At 44.2% G+C, this 23,578-nt stretch overlaps 1 protein-coding gene across 2 annotated transcripts in view; it reads right to left on the bottom strand.

Moving 5' to 3' along the window:
• Positions 1-142: 142 nt before the first annotated feature.
• The window catches only part of adam19a (ADAM metallopeptidase domain 19a), a 48,982-nt gene continuing 25,546 nt past the window's right edge, over positions 143-23,578 (bottom strand). Inside the window, exons 1-22 of one of the 2 annotated variants that reach the window (XM_061764207.1) lie at positions 22,822-22,953; positions 22,137-22,213; positions 16,174-16,255; positions 14,696-14,772; positions 13,833-14,007; positions 12,336-12,401; positions 11,701-11,772; positions 11,474-11,640; positions 10,566-10,650; positions 9,844-9,986; positions 9,578-9,755; positions 8,042-8,131; positions 7,055-7,250; positions 6,693-6,801; positions 5,564-5,768; positions 4,195-4,272; positions 2,938-3,046; positions 2,603-2,744; positions 2,228-2,324; positions 1,940-2,155; positions 1,531-1,709; positions 143-1,086 (exon numbers count right to left, since the gene is read on the bottom strand). In XM_061764207.1, the coding sequence (XP_061620191.1) occupies positions 1,041-1,086; positions 1,531-1,709; positions 1,940-2,155; positions 2,228-2,324; positions 2,603-2,744; positions 2,938-3,046; positions 4,195-4,272; positions 5,564-5,768; positions 6,693-6,801; positions 7,055-7,250; positions 8,042-8,131; positions 9,578-9,755; positions 9,844-9,986; positions 10,566-10,650; positions 11,474-11,640; positions 11,701-11,772; positions 12,336-12,401; positions 13,833-14,007; positions 14,696-14,772; positions 16,174-16,255; positions 22,137-22,213; positions 22,822-22,857 (2,625 nt within the window). In that variant the 5' untranslated portion in view covers positions 22,858-22,953 and the 3' untranslated portion in view covers positions 143-1,040. Of the gene's footprint in view, positions 1,087-1,530; positions 1,710-1,939; positions 2,156-2,227; positions 2,325-2,602; positions 2,745-2,937; positions 3,047-4,194; positions 4,273-5,563; positions 5,769-6,692; positions 6,802-7,054; positions 7,251-8,041; positions 8,132-9,577; positions 9,756-9,843; positions 9,987-10,565; positions 10,651-11,473; positions 11,641-11,700; positions 11,773-12,335; positions 12,402-13,832; positions 14,008-14,695; positions 14,773-16,173; positions 16,256-22,136; positions 22,214-22,821; positions 22,954-23,578 lie in introns of those variants that run through there. The other variant, XM_061764206.1, reaches the window with a different exon arrangement.

The following is a 23,578-nucleotide window of genomic DNA, read 5'->3' as shown; positions in this document are numbered from 1 at the left end:
ACTGTACTCCAGCCTCTCCTGGGAAACGCCGAGGATTTTTTTCGGGCTCTGTGACCGCGAATAAATTCTTTTAGCTCCGATATTAGAAAAGATCCATTTCTATGGAACTCGTTGTTTTGCAAAGGAGCACGAGGCAGAGTGATGACCGTTTTGTAAAAAATAGTTTATGGAACATTTCAAAAGTGGTGACACAAAGCAAGAGACACAGAGGGGGGCTGGGGTGGTCCATCAAGTACTCCGTCGACATGTAAACAGGTTGAAAAGAAGCAGCTCAGGCTAATTCTTCGTCTTCTGTCTCAAGAGTGACACACTTTAAACCAGTCGCACACCGAGCCACGTGACTGAACTGTGTGGAACTGGACATTCGCAAATTCCCGATCCCAAACAATATGAAAAAAAATAATAACAACAACAATATAATATATAAACAATATGACAAATGTGGCAAGCTGTGTGAGCATTTCTTCGATATCCATGTACTAGTACTCTCTTTGTCCTCACTAGTAGGACAACTTTGGAATACTGGTAGGGCAACTAGTGCAGTTTTGCCTCACTAGTTACATGTGTTACTAGTGAGGACAAAGAACGTACTAGTAGTTACATGGACCTTAAACTGGATATTATGTATATGGGAAAAAATGCTCAAACGGCTCGCCATCGAGGAGTGGACTTGTGGTAAAGATTTTCAAGCAATTGTGGACACCCCCGCCCAGGCATGAAGAGACCTCTTTGGCACAGAACACAAATCCCAGAAAAATTGTAAACAGGACAACAGTTTTTCGTACACAAAGAGTGATTAAAAGTGACGTTAAAATAACCCATTTTGGCAAAACATAAAATGCGGTGACGCTCCGTCTCGGTCTGCGAGGCCTCCGTGCAAAACCGCGTCAAATGTGGCGAAAAGTTTCCAGTGGCTCGCTCTCGAACGAGCGCGCCGGGACCGCTCGGTGGTCTACCGACATAGCGACCTTCCTTTAGTGCAAAAAAAAAAAAAAAGAAAAGAAAGAAAAAGGCTTCGTGGGAGAAGAGGAAGGCTGCGTTCACGATGGAGGCGAGGCCGCCTTCGCTTTGGCACCCGGGACCGGTCTGCAGGAGACAACAAAGGAAACAGCATCTCTTAAATCTGGGATTCACAACCACTGTGCAGGGGGGAAAGGATCCATCTGTGCTGCAAATAACTTTGTTCGTCTATCTATGCCAGCGACGTATAGTGACAGGCAACAACAGTTAAATGCTCTTCCACGACCACCTCATTTACATGTAGACAGTGAATCTGCATTTATCACACATATTCTTTCGCTCACAATCAGACACCAACACAAAACACACAGACTCTCGCCGTCACTCACACATCACACACACACTTTTCTCTAACACACAACCTCTCAGTTACACACACACACATGTACAATCTATTATTATTTTTAAATCGTTCAACCCCTCCCACACCCTTTAAACACATCCCCCGTTCAATGCGGGGGAAACATTCTCGGCCCATCCGCTACAGGTGAAAATTTACTGAGTACCCACCTGAGTGCTCTGAGAGGGGGGACGCCTGAGACCCTGCCCACGGGCTTGCGTCCACCTGCCGGGGGCATCATGACCAGCAGGCTTGGCGACGGTTTTGAGGTGAACACCCGGACTGGGGAGCCTCCTCTGGCGGGACTGAGGGGTAGGGGCCTCTGTGGAGCCAAGGGCGATGGTCTGGGCTGAATATTAAAAAAAAACAAAAAAAGACATGCATTTGTTGTTTATATAGCGGTACCTTGCAATATGAGTGCCCCATTTGAGTCTGGCCACTATCAGCTCAGGTGCTTACCTCACAGATTTTTTTTTTTTTTTTTTTTTGGGGGGGGTGCTTGAACAGATTAATGTAATGTCCATTCCATTCCACATTGTAATTTAATTTTTTTTGTGGGGGTGAATTAGATAGCCTCACCAGTGGCGATTGCATCGGGTTGAGGGGCAGGGGCTTCTTGGGCGGGCTCAGTCGCTGCGGGGATTTCCGGGGGGCCGCCGGGAGAGGAGGGCGGGCCCTCTTGACGTCCCGAGTGAACGGGGCGGGCCGCAGGGGCCGCACGATGTTGACCGGCTGAGTGCCACCCGGGGCCGGGTCTGGTCGGAGAGGAAGAACCTCTTTGCTGGTGGCAGAAAGCTGGTGGAAGAAAAAAACAAAACATGAACCCAGGGTTTTCCACTGAATTCATTGAAAGCCCCTTGAACTCACCCCCTTGTGGCTGCTGGCTTTGCCAATTGGTCCGACAACCTTCAGGTGAAAGGCAGGATTCAGGTGGCCGTTCTTCTTGGCTTTCTCTGTCTCCGTCCTGGCCACAAGAGGGCACCAAAGCATTACCGCCGCTGTCAAATATAATTGAAACCAAACCGCAAAACAAGCTATTTGGCCCAAATGTGGATATATTGTACTGTATTTGGAAGCCGTTCATCACACACTAACTCACTCACACACTCTCTCACACACACACACACACGCACGCACACACACACACACACAGTGAGCTGCTCCAGTCTCAAGCAAGACATACGCGAGAGTTATTGGAGACCATAAATAGACTAATCCTGAGTTAGTTAATCAGTACGCTACTTGTTGCTCTTGTTCTTCTCTCTCTGCGCCAGCCACTTGTGGAAGTAGGAAGTCTTGATCCAGTAGCAGTAGAAGAGCAGCAGCGCGGTGGGCAGGACCACCAGGAAGGCGAACAAAAGGCCCGCCACCAAGCCCGCCTCACCTGCAGACACCGCAGGAGAAATTTGCAAGTCATCTTTCGAAACAAGACAACAATTACATCCTGAGAGGAAACTTATTTATTTTATTTTTTTTACATTTTCAAAACAGTGCCAAGGTGTCTTAGTAACATTAAAGCCAATTTTCCGTAATATGTCCCAGCTCAGACTCACGTTTGTGTGCGTGTGTGTACTCACTATCGTACTGCACAGGCCCACTGTCCACACTGCCTCCGAGTCCCGGCTTCTCGCAGAAAGGGGGCGCCCAACCTCGATGACAGTGGCAGTTTCCATTGCTGTTACACACCTGCGGTGGGCACAACCGACAGTTAAAGTCACGCAAAGTCAAAGCGTGAAAAGTAAACCATCTGGACTTTTCCATGTGATAAAAGTTAAGAAGACCGGCATCTGTGTCCTTGGCCGAGGTAAGCTCAACTCCTGCCTGATGTGTCGAGTAATTTGACACCAGCACTGTCCATTTATCCGTCCTATACGTCCCTCACTATGTAATGGTTCAATTATTGCGAAACCAGTGTATCACAGATTTTTTTAAAATTGATTAATGTAGTGGAGTCACCTGCACTTCTGTAGTAGAATTAGCATTCTTGACAATTTGACTACAATGTGGCAGCCATGACTCGCATCGGACAAACAGGCTCTTTGACTTTGCAAAAAAAAAAAAGAAAACTTATTAAGTAATTTCAGCTCAAGCATTTGGAAAGTCAAGTGACTTAGTGATTCAGTGACCATGAACGAAATGCCACTGTTTAACACACAAGACGCAGTCAGAGTTTTGTGAAATAAATTCACAAGTACCAACCTATCCCGACGTTCAGCTAATGCACACACTGGTAATGATAAGGACAGGAACAAAGAGCAACGTTTAGCTTGATTTTCTACAATTCACAGTATTTTCAATTCAGAGTCTTCAATGAACTTAACATGTATTTAGAATGTGGGAGGAAGCCAGACAACTTCAAACCCAGAACCTCAAAACTGTGAGGCGGCCGTGCTCACCACTCGTCCACCCCGAGCCGCCTCCCTCGGCACGAGCTCCCTGGCGCATAAGCGGCGACGACCCCGTAAGCCTCAGGGGCAGGTGCGAGAGTCTGGATTACATCCTCATGAATTTTACAACATGTAAACACACGCGTGAGCATGGCCTAACCCAATATTGGATGACTTAATAACAGAGCGGCACTGAATTGGAATGGTGGCCTATTTGGACATTTTCAGCGGCTGGTTTCATTATCAGCAAAAATCCAGCTGACCTGCCAAGAGGTTTATGGACTAATGAATCTTGCATAATGTCTCCTTATCTGCCTCAGGCTTGCTTCTGCTGCTCCAATAAATCTTCACCTTGATGGATGTCGTATTTCAGACATTGTTTTTTTTTTGTTGCTTTTTTGTATTGTACGCACAGTTGGACAGTGACATCAGCTTTTGTGTCCTCACCCCGTTGTCGTGGCAGCGCGAGATGCAAGTCTCCAGCTCGCTAAAAGACGCGTTTTGACATTGGCGGTCCCGGCACACCTGCGACAACAACACAAGCGAGCAAGATCGCACACAAACACACACACACACACACACACACACACACAAACATACAAACTATCAGTCACAATCTTTCCGCCACACACACACGCACACGCATGCACGCACACACGCATTCATTTGCATTTTGCTCTTTCATTTTACAGTACAAAAATAATGATCACATTAAAAGAAATTGGTAGGACGGCCTGAACAAACAAAACATTGTCATTTGTGAGATCAGAGAGAGAAGCAATGAAAAGCTATTTTACTTTGAATTTCACAGTGGATTATTGAGATGGCTTAAAAAAAAAAAAAAAAAAGCCCAGTGCACCATTAATACGAGTTTGCTGTCAGAATTGTTTTCTTCACACCGATGCAGTATTAGTTTCTATTTTTTTCTCTCATTTGTTTGTGCTTTTGAGGGGCTTTTATTATTTATTTTTATTTTTAAACATCTCGTGCAAACCAGTCCAATTATTGTGCCCCCCTGCTAGGTTGGTGTGGGACTGTTTGTATGGATGCACTTTCGAGCAGTGTACAAAAAAAACATGGACTTAAATAAAGCTAGTCTCCCTCAACTAATGTCACAAACTGTATAGAAGAAGTGAAGCACTTATGTGAAGTGGCATTAATTGTGAATATACTGTATGATGGTGCTGTATGAGTGCATTTATGACTCAGAGAGGCCAGTTGATTATGACTGTCTGGCAGGCTCTAGTTGGTGCTTTTTCTTATTTATAATATATATTTATTGCTCATGGTGCGCCACCATTCAGGCGGTGCGGTGTGCAGACGGACAGAATTGGTCGTTGGAAGGTCATTCTTTTGCAAACTTGTTGCTTAAAAATGGCCCTTTTATGGAAAATTGACTTTTTAATGGCTTGTACACAAATAGGTGGCGCTCTGGAGTGACTGAATACACTGGAAGGAGCCTGTGAAAAAAGTACTACAATCATTAATACGTTCCGATGAGGCATTTTATGATATATATTTTTTTGTTTTTGACTAACAGATACACAAATGCACTCATTTAAAAAAAAAAAAAAAAAAACGTTTTTTTTCTCCAATAACATCACAAAAAGATGTTAGATTTGTTGTTAGTTGCTTTTTTGATAAATAGTCTCAGGACGGGTTCGGAAAAAAGCGCTAAATATAGCAACAAAGTGGGGAAAATGTATGTTTCGGTCGTCATGGTAACAAGAGACGCACGGCACAGACCCGTGCCCTCCAAAACCGAGTGAGTCCAACCAAAGTGTGACAAGTGGATGTTGAGTGAGCTGTACTTCACCTTGCCCTCTCCACACTTGGTGCCCGTCATGACCAAACCGGGGTCAGGCAGGTCGCCCTGGCCGTCCTGCGTGCTGTAGACATACGTGCCGCGACACTTGACCTCGATGCCTCCCGTCTTGATGGTAGTATCGATCGATACGGCGTTGGTGCCTTTGGGCTTTTTGGCAGCGCTCTGGCACTGGATCTTACCGCATTTGGCGTCACTGGACAAAAAAAAACAAAAAACGCATGGGATCAACGAGGGCAAAATTGTTTCCAATTTCCCATTTTAATCTTCACCCCTCTTTCCTTAAATTACAGTACTGAAAACAAGTCTTGATATTTGTTTTCATCCCTCTTCTGTGATAAAAAAAAAACTGTCCTGAGCAAAAATCTTGAATTAATCGATAAAATCGATTTATCGCCTAGCCCGAAAATCAACTGTGGCCTTTTTCCAGGTAGTTTAAGTTCTTTGTAACTTCTTCCTCATTGATATGCAAATTAAAACACAAACTCACACACGCCGTCTGAGGGGGGGGGGGGGGGGGGGGGGTGAAATGATGACAATTACAGGATGATGAAGCAGAGAGTTGTTTCATTGACTAATGCAAAGATTAGTCAGATTCTAACAGGGGAGATATTGCATTTACATATCCTCTAATCAGCTTCACTGTGACCGCAACAACGTCTAATGAGTCCTGTGGGGCCACATAATTGTTTTGGACAGTGCAGCAATCAACTTCCTTAATCCGCAGGTTCATTAACATAACTAAATTGCTCATTTGGATCCATTAATTAGTCGGAGCAGCGTGCCATGGAAACGGTCTCTGTGAGGCCTCAGTGGGTTAGGATGGAGGGATGGGGGAAAAAAAAAACCTGATGTTGGGGAGGGGTGTAAATGGGCTCATCAATCATCTCCAGTGTGCGCACACAACTGTGGGATTTTTGGACACAAAACATTGAAGAATCTAACAGTTGTTGTACATAAATTGGCCCATTTTCTTATCCTTAACATTGGGATAGGATTATGTTAATGTATGGCTTCACTTCACTGCATCTGATCCACTAATTCCCTTTCGTGTTGGCCATCCGTAGCTCGTTCCCACCGCCGACGTCGTGGACGATGTTGCTCAGGGTCTCATAATCACCTTTTTGCACACTTGACATAGTTGCCGCGCTCATCTTTCCCGCAGTTCCCGAAAGCGTTCCCCGCGGCGTTGACGTCTTCGAAACAGACGTCGTGGGCCGGACGGGCGCCTGGAAAACACAGCGTGGCCCATAATTGCACAACCTGCTTCCACCTTTTCACTGCAACCAAACACGTACGTAAATACAAAGGGGAACTGTTTTTTCTAAACTGTGACAAAAGGGAAATGAATACAAAATAATAAATGAATACACACATGCTTCACAACTGACAGGAGTCGTGCATTTGCACAAATGGTGTCAAAGAGTCAAAAAGAAGACCCAAAATGTTCAAAAAAAGGAGTTGTCGTGGTCTTGTCCTTACCGGAGCCCCACAGCTGCAAGCACTGCTGTTGATGAGTCAGACACATGCCGTTATAGCAGTAGGCCCATCCGTACCGGCAGGAAGAGCCGTCCAGCAGGTATACATTGGCGGGGCAGTACGGCGACGCGCCCGTGCAGTACTCGGGCAGGTCGCAGGCCCCGGCCGGGCTCCGGCACATGGTGCCTGCTTGTTTCAACTGGCACGGGAAGCAGAACATTGTGGGGATTTAACGTTGTGGAAAATTGACACACAAATGCAGTGTTCCCATGGCGACATCGCTGATATGAAATAATGAACATTTAAGCAGGGTTTTATTTGCCAAATATTTGGTGCCCATTTATACGTTGCAAAAACAGCAATTTATCAACGTTAGAAACTTTTGATCCGAGGTAAGTGCAAAAACCTGTACGACGACGTTACAGACTTACGCACCAGGCAAGCCAAGCGGTTTGATGGTCATTGTTGAATATAAAAATAAAAAATATTCATTTATTCAGGATTGTGTTTACATAGTTATGTTTTGACAAATTATTTCCAAGAGGAAATAATAATAATAATAATGCTCGAGAAAAAAACAAAAAAAAAAACTGTTTCAAACCTTGTGTGGTATCAGGAGAAAAAAGCAAATCCCAGAAGAGAAAAACCAAACAAAAAGCAAAACTCGTTTTGAATAACGTCATTGTCATTTTGATCAAAATTGATTAAAATTGGAAATCCAGATTCTACTTTCAGGCTTGTCACCCAGCACTATAAGAGAGGAAAAAGTTCAGCATTTTTGTCACTTCTGTCAGGTGAAAAGTTGACTGAGCTCGTTTCATACTGTCATGGAATATCAGAATTTCTGCATTTGAAGAAAGAGGCGAGAGTTTGAAGACGCACCGTTTGAAGACGACACTTGCGAGCTGCGGTGGGAGGCTACGCGGCTGACACTGACATGAAGGCTCACAATGAACTGTGTGTGCATGCGTGTGTGTGTGTTTGCATTACCTTACAACCTTGACAGCACACTCCATGGGCACACTGAGCCTCATCCTTCAGAGTGCAATTATTGGCATGGCAACAGTCATTGGTGCACTCCTGCAAGCAAACAAGGGTCAACTTATTATTCATCTTCATCATATGTTATCATATTTTTTCATTTGTGTCCGCCCCACTTCCGTTTTTTTTTTTTTTTATGTTTTACGAGGGGAAGGTAAAAGGTAATGAGCCCATTCTAATTTAACCTACTATATAATTATTATTTCTCCCCAGAAATGTTCATGTTAGTGGCTTAAAGTTTTTCTTTCAGCCTGTTCTCTTCCTGTCAGCCATTTTGGATATGACTTTATAGTTGGATGCCCATCAGAAGCAGAGAGCTGGAATTGAATTTCTTGCCTTGGAAGGGGAACCACCATGAAACTGTTTCATATGGTTGCAAAACGTGTACGGGAAAGCTGCAATAGGCTACAGAACAGTCAAAAAGTGGGTGTCCAGGACCAAAGGCCAAGACCAAGAACCTGCTTTGAGTGACTTCCGTGACAAGCACAGGAGCTCGTGAAATCATCAGTTCGTTTTGCTGGACAACCATAACCCCCGTTCCCCACACTGATCTGATCTGGCACCATCAGATTATTGTCCTTTTGGATCTTTAAAAGAAGGATTTCGGGATCAGCACTTCCCTGATGAGGAACAAGTTTAGCAAGATGTAAAAAAAAATATATATATATATAAAATTAAAAGCGAATCCTACCGGGACTGAATTTTAAGAGGCTGGCATACATTCCCTTCTTCACCGATGGACAGTCGGAGATTATATTGAAAAGTAGCGACGAAATCCCCACTTTTTGGGCTTTATTTCTATGATGTTATTTCGAAGCTGGAGACACGTTGCAGTGTCAATTCTGCGGCAAGAGGATTTAAGAGGATGACAGACAAGTCAAAAACTCGCAAAATGTTGGCGAGGAGGAGCGAGGGGTGGGTGCAGAGTATAAAAATAAAAACGCAGAGGTGCGACACACTGCTGCTCTTGTGTCACGCTGCACACACACACACAGAGCATCTCCTGTTGCCATGGCCCCCTCTGTAGCGCCGCCGCTCTGCTTCTCCAAACAAATAGAGTTGATTCAAACACGGGGGAGAAAGAGGGGGAATATTATCCTGGCATGACAGAACGGAGAGGGGATTATGGGCGATGACAACAACAACAGGATGCGGTCGTGTGCCGTGACAATGATTCAATTATCATTGCACAAAGCAATGTGCCAAGTTATCAAAATGCGTGTTGTATAAAACTGACAGTACAAAAAGTTGTACTTTTGTACTTAAGTACATTTCAGAGCACGTACTTTTGTACTTTTACTTCAGTATTAGTACGTCTACATTTGCCAGTGAGCATTTTCGTCACCTTTGTGGTCGACTACGTGTACTCTTAACCAATATAGATCGTCATTCTGATCAGGGCATCAGGGCAACACTGATCACCCAACCCTCGCATATTCACGGAAATTTGTCAGAAAGGTAAAAAAAAAGAAACAACATGCTCACATCGAGTTCACCACAGTCGCACTCTTCTCCGTCCTCCACGAAGCCGTTGCCGCACCTTTTGCCCCCCACGAGGTCCTTCATGTTGGGCATATTGTAGAGACACATGCCCCCTCCCTTCTGGAAGTAGCTGTCGAGGTCACGCTTGCTGCACTGGCTGAACACCCTCGGGAACGGATGCCTGGGAGGAAGTCGCGGACAGTCGGTCACGGGGAGCGCAAGCGAGCGCCCCCCCGGCTCACCCGCGCGGGGCGGAGCGCGCGCCTCACCCGGTAGCGGCGGCCATGACGCAGCCGCCCTGGTCGGCCGTAGCCTCCACGCAGCAGCCGTCGTGGTCGTGACTCATCCCGAAGTTGTGGCCGATCTCGTGGGCCATCGTGGCCGCGGCCCCGATGGAGAGCTCGGAGTGGTCCTGGACAGTCCAAACAGACACAAGCAATTTGGATTCCGATTCGTCACGGCGCGGTTGCCCACAAGATGATGGCCAGCAAATTAGAAGCTCATCAAGCTCGGAAACGCTACTGATCTCTCCGGCTGGGTCCTGTCACATCCACATGCTCATTACTCACTCGGCAAGGGAACAAATCCCAGCTGAACCCGGAGCTACAAATGTGTTTCCTTCATTTCTCAACATCTTGCATCGATCACTGGACAAAATATTGCCAGCCCGGTGGGCTAGTAGTTCGCACATCTGCCTTAGACTTCTGAGCTTTGGAGTTTGAATGTCAGCGAGGGCCTTCCTGTATGGAGTTTGCATGTTAGATTAATTGAAGACTCAATTGCCCATAGGTAAGAATCTGCGTGTGAATGCCTATTTGTCTATTATGTGCCCTGCGATTGACTGGTTATGGTTTGAAAAGGCAAATGAATCACAAACAGATTAAAAACAGTACATATGCAAGAAAATACACACAGAATAAGGTGCAGTCATATAAGCAGGTTTCATGTCGACAAGTGAGGCAGAAAGAGGAGAAGAAGTGCTCCCACGTACCACATTGATCCCTCCGGAGTTCTCCAGACTGCACATGCCCTCCAGCGGTGCCATCCCGATCGTTGTCCCCTTGAAGATCACGCCGCTGTGAGAGAGGCGTGTGCGTAAACATCACTTAATCGCCACCTCCTCCCCGTTGATTTAGTGACTTCACAGCGAATGCGCATTGATCCCTGACGCCAGGAGGACGACGACGCCTTGACAACCTCCATTTACCTTCCCAAACTCAAGCGTTGGCTCAACTTTTATGCTTTCTGCCCATAGCTTTTAAAAAAAAAAAAAAAAAAAAAAAAAAAAACAAAGCTCAAATAGGAAATGATGACAACTGAACAATGGCGGTTTCTGACATTGCCGATATGGGCAGCCGCCCAGGGGGGGCATTCTATCGGGGGTGGGACATTTTTTTCTGGAGGCAAATCTCCTCCTCCTTGTTTTCGATAACAAAGGGCATTTTTTTCCCTCCAGAATACACGAGCAGTGAACCCCCGTTATTTGTCCATTGCGAAAATACACAAATAATTGTTGCCCCTCCCCAAAAAGGGTTAGTAATTGCCTATAGAAGCTACAAGGTGGCAGCAAAGCAATTACAATGTTACTGTGGTCTGTAACAACACAGACAAAAATTAATTCAATGCCATGCATCCAGCATGTACACCATCCAGAACCGATGGTACATTAACTCCTGCATTCAGTATTTGAGTATTTAACACAGACAAACCAATAAACTTTTTTATCGCAACAAAATATGTTTTTATAAAGTTTACACTTTTTGAATTGAAAAATATGGCTACTTTCATAACATACAATTTTTTTGAATCTGAAAAAAATATGAATTTATTTTCGGAACATTTTAACTTATTTCTCAAAAATAGACAAAAAAATAGACCCCAAAACGTTTGAGAACTCACGTGAGCAACTGGGCGTTGTCGTGCTTCTTGCGGGACTTCAACTTCTGTCTCCACTGGAGGAAGGACCAGAGGGTGGCGTTGGGCTCTTCTGTGACAATGCACTGGTCCCGCTCGGTCCAGACCTCCAGACCGATCAGAGGCACGCGGATGTTCAGAGCCCTGTAGAACTGAAACAGAAGGATCCCCGTCGATTTTGCCGTAAACGCCACGATGAAGGTGCAGCTTACCTTGTCCACATAATTGGCGATTTCCATGATCCTGGTCTTGATTTTCTCATAGTCTCTATTTTGTCGTTTGAACTGCAGTAAGGGAAAGACAGCGACGCGTCAGCGGATATTATGAGGTAAAACAGTTTAGATGTCCCACAGCATAACCCAATGAGTCCTGGTTGACCGCTTTCCCCCCTTGTCCATCATCGTAATTATACAAATTATACGGGCAAGGACTGCACTTCTGCAGGAAAAGTCTTAATGAAACAGGCGGGGATCTTAAAGTGACGTTTATGAAGACAGAATGCCTCATTTACGGAGTTTATAGTCAAGTCCAAAAGCCCATTTGGCTTCCATTTCGACTTTCCTTCATTAAGCGCGCATTTCTACGCACCTCAGACCCTCGTGTTTTCTTCACTATGGAGTCAACGTTCAGGCTGGGAGAGTCATCGATTTTAATCGGTGAATCCCCCAATAAGTTTCCTGCTTGAATCAGAATTGCTATTTAAAACCGTCCTCTTGACATTCTGACATGACGAAAGCAAGACGACACCGAACAATTGCCGACAGTATCTCGCATCTTTGCGAGGCTTCAAAAACGGGACGTTCTCAGAGGGAAGACGGCACTTTGACTGCGGCTAAGCGTCGCTTACCAACGTGTTGTCAGCCACAATGTACAGCTCCATGTACTTGGTGGTGCCCCACGTGTCCCTTTTCACCTGGAATCAGAGAGACAGGAATATGGGTCTCATGCATGGGTTGGTCCATTTACGCGAACTTCACAGCCAGTAACAGATGAAAGACGTAATACAGTATGTTGTTATTTAAGCTTCCAAACCGTTTTTTTTTTTTTTCCCCCCTTGTAATCGTGAAAATGGCGTAGCAGTTGCCATGGCGGCCTCAGCAGCCTGCGATGGTTTGCCAACAACCCTTTTAAAGGTTGCCATGGCTATGCGCCGCGAGCAGACCCTGTTTAAAGCCGGCTGCATACCGTCTATCCCTCCATCATAGGCTTCCCAATGCTTAATCACAGCCAAGAGACAGAAGCCTTGCTGCGTTTAAAACTCATTGATTCACAATATCTCGCCGTTCGTCATTCACCTCCCTGCTAATTAGCGACTGAGAACAATATGAAGCTTTTTTAAGCAGTTGTTTTTTATGGTTTTTACAGTCGAGGATGAGCATTCTCAATTTTGGGGGGAAACTTTTCCTCCGTTATTCACTGGAAAAACTCATCCAACTCTCTGTTTTTGTGCTCAGGTGAAAGCAATACAAATCCACTGTGTCCCTTCATCGATGGTGCTTTTTCATCTGCGTTTACGATGTCCTCTTTTGTTGCAAGTTGTATGCCAGTTAACACTGTTGATGAGCCTCATGTGAAGGTGGTTTGTTTTAGTAGAAGACTTGAACTCCTGAATACGGTCATTTATGTAACATGGGCTCATCATCGTGTACATGTTATATGCAATGGGTTGATGCTTTTGGATCAGTCTTCATCTGTGTTGTTACAATACGTCATTAAACAAATTCCTTTAAATTTTTAAGTGCTTTGCTGTCATCTTATTGTATTCATAGGCAATTACAAACCCCCAAACCTCCTTGTATGCGTCTCCCGCGATAAATTGAGGTTCACTGTACTTTTTATTTGGAGGGATGCAAACAGCAAGCAAAAGCCTCTGGACCCGACGTGGGGTCGTTTTTGCACTCCAAGCCTGGATGCTTCATGGGTAGTCGGCACGGGGAAAATGGAGAGCCAGGGGAATGAGGAAGATAAAGAAATGGATGGTGTCCCAGTGGAGTGCTAAGAAGGCTTCAGCTAATGATGTGAATGAACCCTTTACAGTGACTGATGATATAAATATGGGGGGGAATAAATTAGAAAGAAAATACACAGAGCAGTCAAGACAAATGATGGCGGAGGGACACCTAGTAGAAGTGCAGCTAAGCAAGCTACATTCATTTCATCTTCCTTTGTGAAGACACGCCAAATAGTTGCAGCACAGCTATTCAAGAGGGTTTACGTCCAACAAAGACAGAGAAGATCCGCGTCCATCTAGGAAAATGTATTTCAAGGACAAGTAATAATCTAATGGCGCTATGCCTGCACATACATTTGTTTGTTTGTTGTTGTTTTTTTAATTTACACTCACCCTTAAATGATGTGGTCTGAGGAGGCGGGAGATGTGATTGGACAGTGCACTGTGATGACCTTGGCCGCAGTCTCCGCCTTTCAATTCCAGTTGGTCTGCGGGCAGCAAGGAATGGCGGTGGCCAACCTTTGGCTCCAGGTAGAAGGTGTTGTTGAAATTCAAAGATATCAGGCCCCTGTGGCAAAGGTAACGCGACAAACGTGTCAAACATGGTCCACCTCATTTGAGACACCTCCTAAGAATCCACAAGCTTTGCTATCAACTCTCAAATATGCAAGCACACAATGCAAAATGCCATAGATGGGCTAATGAAACTAGCATTTATATAGTGGTAGTCATTACCATTCATGGGTACATTTGGGTACAATTTTATTGAACTTGTGTGCAGTAAATATTAATCGAGTCATTAGTACAGTTTTCAAACTGTGCATGAGGTTAAAAGTGGCAAACAACAATATTAAATATACTGCGGGAATAAAACCTCTGCCTCGTTTTTGACGAAGGCTTGGGCCGATGACGCAACTGTACTTTAATGTTGGCCACGACGGTGGTAATTGGAGAGACGTATATTTTGGGGGTGGTACTCGGTGTAACAAGTTTGAGAAGCACTGGCTTAAGAGAATCAAATGAGTCATTTTCAAGGATGAATGTAGGTCAGGAAGGATTCATTAGGATCTTCTGCAAAAGTCAGAAGCTTCACACATGCATTACCTGTGCCAATTTGCATGCATATCAGTTGGGACATGAATCACATCTCTTGTCCTTGTTGAAATATTAACAACGGTGAAACTGTCCTCGACCCTAAAGAGCCAGCGGCTGTGCAGTCAATGTCTGTAAAAGAAATACGCAAGTATTGTTCACACCTGACACCTGAGCACGTGCTGAGGGCCACCCAGGAATCCGGATGTCCTCTTACATTGCCGTGATAGAAACAGTGATCCTGGGGAAAGCACAAAAGAAAAAGTATTTGTATGAACACAGTGCCTTCAAAGTAGATAACGCTTGGCATCAAAGGACATAACTGCAAATAGGGGCAATTCCTGAGACAGTGGTACAATCTTAAAGTAACTGTCTCAAGCCCTTTCAAAAGAGGGAGTTACTTTTCAATCACCCTGTATGTATCTTTCATTTAAAAATGTAATAAAATTGCCGGTGGGAAAGTCAGAGCTAACACAACAATGCTCTCTCAGTCCCTCATAACGAGGCTTCACTGTAGTTGCTTGATGTGTATGACAGGCTGCTTTACTAAACATAAAGCAATGACGACAGGCTTCTTTGCGCCAAAATTACTAAAATCAACCGTAACATTTTCGTTATACATAATATATGACTCCTTGTTTTAAGTATGAAAGGATCACAGTAGTTCACGGTATCAAAAGCAGCCATATTGGCCTTATTACCAGCTGCTAATGTTAAAAGAAGACTTTATTGCCACCAGGTTTAAATTAAGCAAGCAGGTTGAATTATTTTTATTTTTTTTTTAAAACCATCCCAAATTGTCAGTTCAACAGAGCGTGAAATGAGCTCTTTCATTCCAGCTCGGTTATAGCAACATACAAATTAATTGTCAGCTAGAAGAGAGAGAGAAATGGGGGGGGGGGGTGAAAAAAAAAAAACGCCCCACCCCCCCACGCGACATCCAGCAATTAGTCGACTGCCAGTAGGTGATGTGAATGCAGGGGCTGGCAGGTGTGGCCTCCAAATGGAGATGCACTTTCGCAGGCTGTTTTTAACCCGCCTATTTCTTTCTGTAAAATGGATTCAAAAGCATGGGGAGGAGAAGAAAAAAAAAAAAAGCAACTCTCCATGAGCGCTCATGAAGTCTTACCTCTGGTGTATTGAGAATGCCGCTGCATTTATAAAATTACCTGACGCTGTAATTCCTTTTGGAAAGACAAACCTCACAAGTCCTAATCGAATAAGCGTCTCAGCCAAATCAGTTTAGCGTGGAAGGGAAAAGAAAGTGGAGAATATTAAATCTTCTGCCATGTAAGCAGAACATCATTTTTTCATTTTTGTATGGGCGGGATGATCCAAGAAGCAACGTTGACATTTTTCGTTCAGGTTGTGTTCGGAATCACTCCGAACGAGGAGAGAGTATAGGTTACCTAACTCATATAAGAGGCCCTCAATGTATCCCCGAATGCATTTTGAAAGGAACCAATGGAACCCTGCAACCCCAAGAAAAGCACAGACTGACAAGGGGCGCAAAGTGTGAAGAAAAAAAAAAAAAAAAAAAAGAGTGGAAAGTAGCCAAAGTGGCTATTTTTTTGAAGGTACTGTAATTCCCTCGCATGTGGGCAAGGAGAGCTCTCTCGCAATTTGAATTCATTTGACTTACGGTGTAATTCCGACTGGTCACGGTCACCGGCTGGCCGTCGTCCGTGTAGTAGGTCTCGGTGAAGTCTGGAACCAAAAGCTCACTGAAATCAGAAGAGAGAGAAGCGAACAAATCGGTTAGCGTCGACGCACAGGCCTTCCTTTGTCCCTCAAGTCAACAACACACTTGGTCAAAAAATGATATTGAAATAAAGGAGTCTTGAAATCGGTGTGGACGCGGGCCCGCGTCACGCGTTCGGGACTTATCGGGAACGACTGAAACGCTCTGTTGTCTCATACCGTGCCCGCTGGGATCAACAAGGGCCGCACACGGCAAAGCGCTTTACAATGATTGAATGATCGCCTGTCACGTGCTGAATACGAAACACAGTGAGTCTGTCCACCTGACTAACAGTTAGCAATTCTTTGCCAGCAGTCGTTAAGGAGAAAACACACTCATCCATCACCACCAAAGGCTCGTGTGCATTAGCACGAGTCCATTCGAAATCGGAAGAGATTACGTCCGACCCTTGTGCCGCATGTGCCTACTGTGGCTTTAATTAAAGTCAGAAATTAAATGGGCTGAAAAGGGTAAAATAAGGCGCAATTAAAGCTTCGTACATTTCTGCATTGAGGGGGGGGAAGAGCATGTTTTCTTCCCGTAGCAACATCAAATCCTTGCTTTTTGTTGTGCGTTGGAAGCTCAATAACGAAAAAAAAAATAAAAAAATAAAATAAAAATAAAAACAAGAAATCATCGCAATGTTCACAGACTGACTGCTGGAGGAAGAAAAAAAAAAAAAAACACAATCAATGGCTCGGTTGCAGTTTATGAAATTACTGTATGTAGGATTCCCGGCTTCTCCGGGAGACATCTGGAAAAACAGACTGAGCATCTGCGCTCCGCCGACAGGCAACAATTACACACTACCGACGATGACACACGTGAGCGGTGCTTTATGGAGGGCAAGAAAATTATTATAGCCCACCGCCCCCCCCCCCCAAAAAAAAAAAAAAAAACATGCTTTAGAAGTGCTTGTTGAAATACACCTTTTGGATACTGTCCTTTAATTCAAGGTTAGTATTATTTCATGTATCATTGTAAATTCAAGGCACATTACTGGTCTTGTGCACACTTGCATTCACACCATTGGAGCAGATTTGTATGCAAAGTATCCGCCAAATGAGGGAACAAACACAAAAAGGCTCCCAGACAAACACTTTGAGAGCTTAAGTAAGTCATTCGTTTAAAAAACAAAAAAACAAACAAAACAAAAAACTCGGGGTGTGCCGTTTTTTATCACTTAAATGCCTCTGGAGACGTGGGAACGTGTGTGAGGTGTTATTTTCTCTGGCCAGATATTGGCGACTTAAAGCTCGGCGCGGGGAGTGCCAGGTGAAAGATGGCAAGCGGGCCCCGCAGGACTGCCCGTCGCTCGCGGCCCGTCTCGGCCAATCGCTTTCAGAAGGTCACGCTGGGAACGACTCGGCCCACCCGCTCTTTAAGTCAGACACGGAACGAGATGCGTTGCATGCAGTCGGCTTCTTCCTGAACTTGACAAGGAAGCGCAAGGGCGGCGAGGGTTGACACCAGCCGAGCCGCAGCACCCGTTGTCTGTCCTTAACAGACTCCTTCTGCCGCGCACGACTTCCTCTCAACAACTTCCTGCGAGTCTTTCGAAACTCCCTGCTGACAATTCGCGTACAGAGATACCTTGACTCGCAAGTGATCAAACTTGCGAGTATTTTCAAGTCAGCTGTTGCGTCGAGAAGTTTAGTGCCGCTCCCAATTGAATGACACGTTGCGGATTTGACCGAAGCACATTCACGTCGTTTCTCGCTCGCTTGATTCTAACACAAAAACGTATATTTGAACACAAAAGATGCACAACACATGCAGACAAAGCATTTAACAATAATCACGGGAATATATTTTTTTTATGCTCTGCGAAAAACGACTCATATTACAGCTCTATTGCGACGGCATTCTTCGTGTTTTATTATCAAATCTACTTATATTTGTATATGCATTATACTGCATATACGGCATATACGGTGTACACAACAAAAGGAGCAGCACAATGTACACTGAATTAAAGCATGAAATCATGATGCAAAACCGGTTTGTTGCATCATCAAAACTCTTTACGTTCTACAAATATGTTATAACTGCATTTTTTAATACAGTACAATAGTACAGAAGTTGATTGCTGCCACACCAGAAAAAAAAGTTCAGTTTCACGGTATAACTTGATCAAGTTCAGGTTTTAACGTGATAAATTTCACATTTTAACATGATAAGTTTTATATTATAACGTGATGAATTTCACGTTTTAACGTAAAGTTATCAAGTTACGTGATACTGAACTTTCTTTTGCTCTAGTGTGGCAGCAATAGGCTTCTGTACAATACTGCAGCTATTTTTCTTATTAAACTCTTAAGTCAAGACATCGCTGTACTGCTACTGAATCCGGCATTTTCCGGCCCTCCCTGAACCATCCTCCAACAAGCCGAAAGCTCATCAGTATTTTATTTTATTTTTTAATGTTTTGTTTTTTTAACTTGGAGCTGCCAGTCATCATCACAGCCATGTCATCCCGAGCCGGAATAGACTCCGATAAGAAGAACAAAGCTCGTATTTGATTTGAAATCACAAAGTGGAAACACAGAGGGGGGCTGACGCTCAGTTCAAACAAATAATTTCTGTGGGTTTGAAAAAGAGACCAATGAAGAAAAGTGGGCTACTAAAACTGACTGATGCCGCTCCATAAAGCTATCTCGACTCCCGCAGGAGTCCAAATTCCCACCTGGTCAGGTCGGGTGTCAATACATTAAGCTCAAGTCAGCACGTTATCTAGGACACCTTTCCCTGTTGGGGAAAGAAGAGCTTTGAATTACTTCTGAAGGCCTCATAGCAGACCGTAGCAATCCAAAAAAAAAAAAAAAAAAAAAAATCAAATTCAACATATTCGGATCAAAATGCATTGCTCAGGGTTGCGATTACGTCTAACCCCTGCCGATTCGCGGGTCATTCACAAATTCACGTTTTTTTCTAATTCCGCGTCACTTGCGTCGTCCATATGCCGTTTGGACACGTCCTCAGGCTGAATCCTCTCAAGCGCTCGGAGTTGTAGTACACAAAGACAAAGACCGAGATAGCGCACTGCCAGTTTGTTTGACATCATGTGTAACACGCTTGTCCTTGTGCGGTTTGGAACTGGAGACCAGCTCTCTCTGATGACACAAATACCAGACTGTGACTCACGCGCAAGCTATCCAAACATCCTCCGACGTCGCAGCCTTCGTATGTCAAATTCTGGCTCGCAGTAACTACCCCCCGCCCCTCCCCAATTACCCGGGACCTCCATTCTTTGGCCCAAACTTGCGCACTTTGCTGGAAGTCCGACGAAAGATGATCATCTCTTGTGCAATGCCGCCGTGCCTTTCTCACTGGACGTCAACTTTCTTGTCTCGGGGCTTCTTGTTTTTGCCGCTGACCTTCCGAAAAGCGCCCGCTTTGTCTCCTCTGGCCGCGCACACGTCAATCTGTTTCCAGGCAACTGGAGCCTGCCGCATCCAGCGCGTGGCACTTCTCGCTCATCGCACTCTCCACCTTGCACTCTTATTCTTAATGTTAAGCTGCTATTTGAATGTCAAACCACGACAACATAAATTTGGGAGCCGAGTCAATTCTGTTTTGACCTCAACCGCAGAATGAATTCAACTAAGTCAAGGTACCCGCAAATACAACCCCAATTCCAATGAAGTTGGGAAGTTGTGTTAAACATAAATAAAAAGAGAATACAATGATTTGCACATCATGTTCAACCTATATTTCATTGAATACACGACAAAGACAAGATATTTAATGTTCAAACTGATAAACTTGATTGTTTTTAGCAAATAATCATTAACTTAGAATTTTATGGCTGCAAAACGTTCCAAAAAAGCTGGGTCAGGGTCATGTTTACCACTGTGTTACATCACCTTTTCTTTGAACAACATTCAATAAACGTTTGGGAACTGAGGACACTAATTGTTGAAGCTTTGAAGGTGGAATTCTTTCCCATTCTTGCTTGATGTACAGCTTCAGCCGTTCGACAGTCCGGGGTCTCCGTTGTTGTATTTTAAGCTTCATAATGCGCCACACATTTTCAATGGGAGACAGGTCTGAACTGCAGGCAGGCCAGTCTAGTACCCGCACTCTTTTACGACAAAGCCACGCTGTTGTAACACGTGCAGAATGTGGTTTGGCATCGTCTTGCTGAAATAAGCAGGGGCGTCCATGAAAAAGACGTCGCTTGGATGGCAGCACATGTTTCTCCAAAAACTGTATGTACCTTTCAGCATTAATGGTGCCTTCACAGATGTGTATGTTACCCATGCCATTGGCACTAACACAGCCCCATACCATCACAGATGCTGGCTGTTGAACTTTGCATCCATAACAGTCCAGATGGCTCTTTTCCTCTTTGGCCCGGAGGACACGACGTCCACAATTTCCCAAAACAATTTGAAATGTGGACTTGTCAGACCACAGAACACTTTTCCCACTTTGCATCGGTCCATCTTAGATGAGCTCGGGCCCAGAGAAGCCGGCGGCGTTTCTCGGGGTTGTTGATAAATGTCTTTTGCTTCGCATAGTAGAGTTTCAAGTTGCACTTACGGATGTAGCGTCAACTTTATTTACTGACATTGGTTTTCTGAAGTGATCCTGAGCCCATGCGGTGATATCCTTTACACATTGATGTCGATTTTTGATGCAGTGCCGCCTGAGGGATCGAAGGTTTAGGGCATTCAATGTTGGTTTTCGGCCTTGCCGCTTACATGCGGTGATTTCTCCAGATTCTCTGAACCTTTTGATGATATTATGGACCGTAGATGATGAAATCCTAAATTCCTTGCAATTGTACGCTGAGGAATATTAAACCAGTCCTTAAACCGTTCGACTATTTTCACACGCACTTGTTCACAAAGAGGTGAACCTCGCCCCATCTTTGCTTGTGAGTGACTGAGCAATTCAGGGAAGCTCCTTTTCCACCCAATCATGGCACCCACCTGTTTCCAATGAGCCTGTTTACCTGTGGGATGTTCCAAACAGGTTTTTGATGAGCATTCCTCAACTTTCTCAGTCTTTTTTGCCACCTGTCCCAGCTTTTTTGGAACGTTTGCAGCCATAATAATGTAAGTTAATGATTATTTACTAAAAACAATAAACTTGATCAGTTTGAACATTAAAGATCTTGTCTTTGTAGTGTATTCAATTAAATATAGGTTGAACATGATCTGCAAATCATTGTATTCCGTTTTTATTTATGCTTAACACAACGTCCCAACTTCATTGGAATTGGGGTTGTAGATTTTTGTTTTGCTCCTCTAAATTATCGCTCAGTATGGCTCCCAAGAAAGTGAAAAGCCCAAAAAGTGTTATTCGGAAGCTTAATCGTCTTACTGCTGAAAAAAAAAAGAATAATAAATAGATTAATTCTATTTTCCATCCATTTAAATGGGGAAAATTACATCCGTTTGCAAAGATTTCCGCGAACGCAGTCTAGGACCCATTAAGTTTGTGAACCGAGTTTCGACAGTATTTTGAATTTTTTTCAGTTTATTGTTTGTATACAAAAAGGTGGGTCTCTGGAATGAAATTTCAGCAAGAAGAAAGAAAAAAAGTGGGTGTAAAGTGTGAAATAATACCTTGGGGTATTCTGACGAACACAGACTTGTTTATTAAAGCACCCCGGGAACTCTTAAATTGCTTCACAAAAATAAAACACAACAAAAAAATACACAAAATGTTTCCTCGATCACATTGCGAAAAAACAGAAAGCGTATAAAACCTTGGCGCTGTTTGGAGGCTCGAAGCGCTGGAACAAGCAACTCAAGGTTGAGCTTTCGCAAAGCAGAGCGGGGAGACAGAAAGCGCGCATTTATGGAGGCCAAAGGAGGACAACGTTGGGATGCAAGCGCAGCGGGAATACTCACTGGTTATGTTGTACTTGTAGCACCAGGTGGAGGTCGCTGGAGGAGAGCACAATTTCCCCTCTAATCGGCCGTTCATCCTGTTGGATTACGAAGAGACATTTTCGAGAGTCAGATCATTACGTGGCGGCGCAAATCAACGTTGCCCCTTTCCTCGAGAGCCGACCCAGGTGCGCGTGGCGCGTACGACGCATTCCTCGAGGCCGCCTTCTCAATCTTCTTTCGATTCCAGATTTCGTCTCGAGCAAAAAAAAAAAAAAGCGCTACGCAGAGTACTTGCGGCTCTGTTGCTGCCTTAGTTCTTTCTTTTAAAGCTAACAAACACAATTAAAATAAAAGGCCCATAAAAACTAGTAGAGGGCGTTAATTTTGGTCCTTTATTTTTTCTTTACAAAAATCAAATCTCTAAGACGTTATTTTAAAGTTTGGTATTGAGGTGTTTTGGGATCATAGCGATATATTTCCGGTTTATACTATGATTCTCGGCGTTGATATTGCGCAAAATTTTTAAGGGGGCGTCAACTGCTTGATATTTGCGGCAGACCTTCATTTGATTGATTTTGCATACGGAGCGTCATAGCACACAAACACTTTATTTATTTATTTTTTGCCCCCCGATCGCTGTGTTTATACTCCTAGTTACGGCGGGAGAGGTTTAATCTTTGCCCTCGCACGGAGCTGCCTTTACCTCGTGCGGAGCGACTGGTCCCTTTTTGAACATCATTGGGATTTCATTAGTTCGTCAAATCCTAGCCGGTGACCGAGAAGATGAGAAATTGAGTGTGGGGATTTAGAAGGATGGAGCAGGAGGTCTTGTTGACGGCGAGAGAGCCTAAACAGACGCAGGCTGAGAGACAAGAAGAAAGACAGGTGTTTGAATTGATGCATATGTGGTTCCCAAGGGCTTGGAAAGGCATGGCGGGTATGCGGTTACTCTGGAACATTCTGACATTGTACTATTTACTCTCTCAAATGCTCCTTCCTACATGGGAGCTTGATAACAACTTCGCCTGACAGTGGCATTTTTGGGGTGCGTCACGATAAGGGAGCACCAGCCAGCATTTGTGATTGAAAAAGTGCGTGCGTGCAAGTGTGAGGGAAATACAAATGCTGAAAAGCATCGGATAGCAATTTCCTACCCTGGCGAAAGAGAGATGAAGGCTGCAAGGAGCTATTTTAATTTTAAAGCAGCCTTGAAGTTGAAGCAGAGAATATATATTTGCCCTAATCTAATATTTGTCAGCTTCCCTGTCTGGCATGAGGAATAGTCCATTTAGGATTTTTTTTGTTTTGTTCCCCCCAACGTAGTCATACACTTCATATATATATATACATATATATATATATATATATATATAGTCAATGCAGGTGCGTAGTCATCGGCTACGTTCATCTACAAACAACCCTATTGATGAATTCGCCTCAGCAAAATGTTTCAAATCTCA

This window comes from Phyllopteryx taeniolatus, chromosome 23 (genome assembly GCF_024500385.1).
Source record: "Phyllopteryx taeniolatus isolate TA_2022b chromosome 23, UOR_Ptae_1.2, whole genome shotgun sequence".
Taxonomy (NCBI): Eukaryota; Metazoa; Chordata; class Actinopteri; order Syngnathiformes; family Syngnathidae; genus Phyllopteryx; species Phyllopteryx taeniolatus.
The sequence above is the reverse complement of the archived record's forward strand: the minus strand, read 5'-3'. Positions and strand labels throughout refer to the sequence as shown.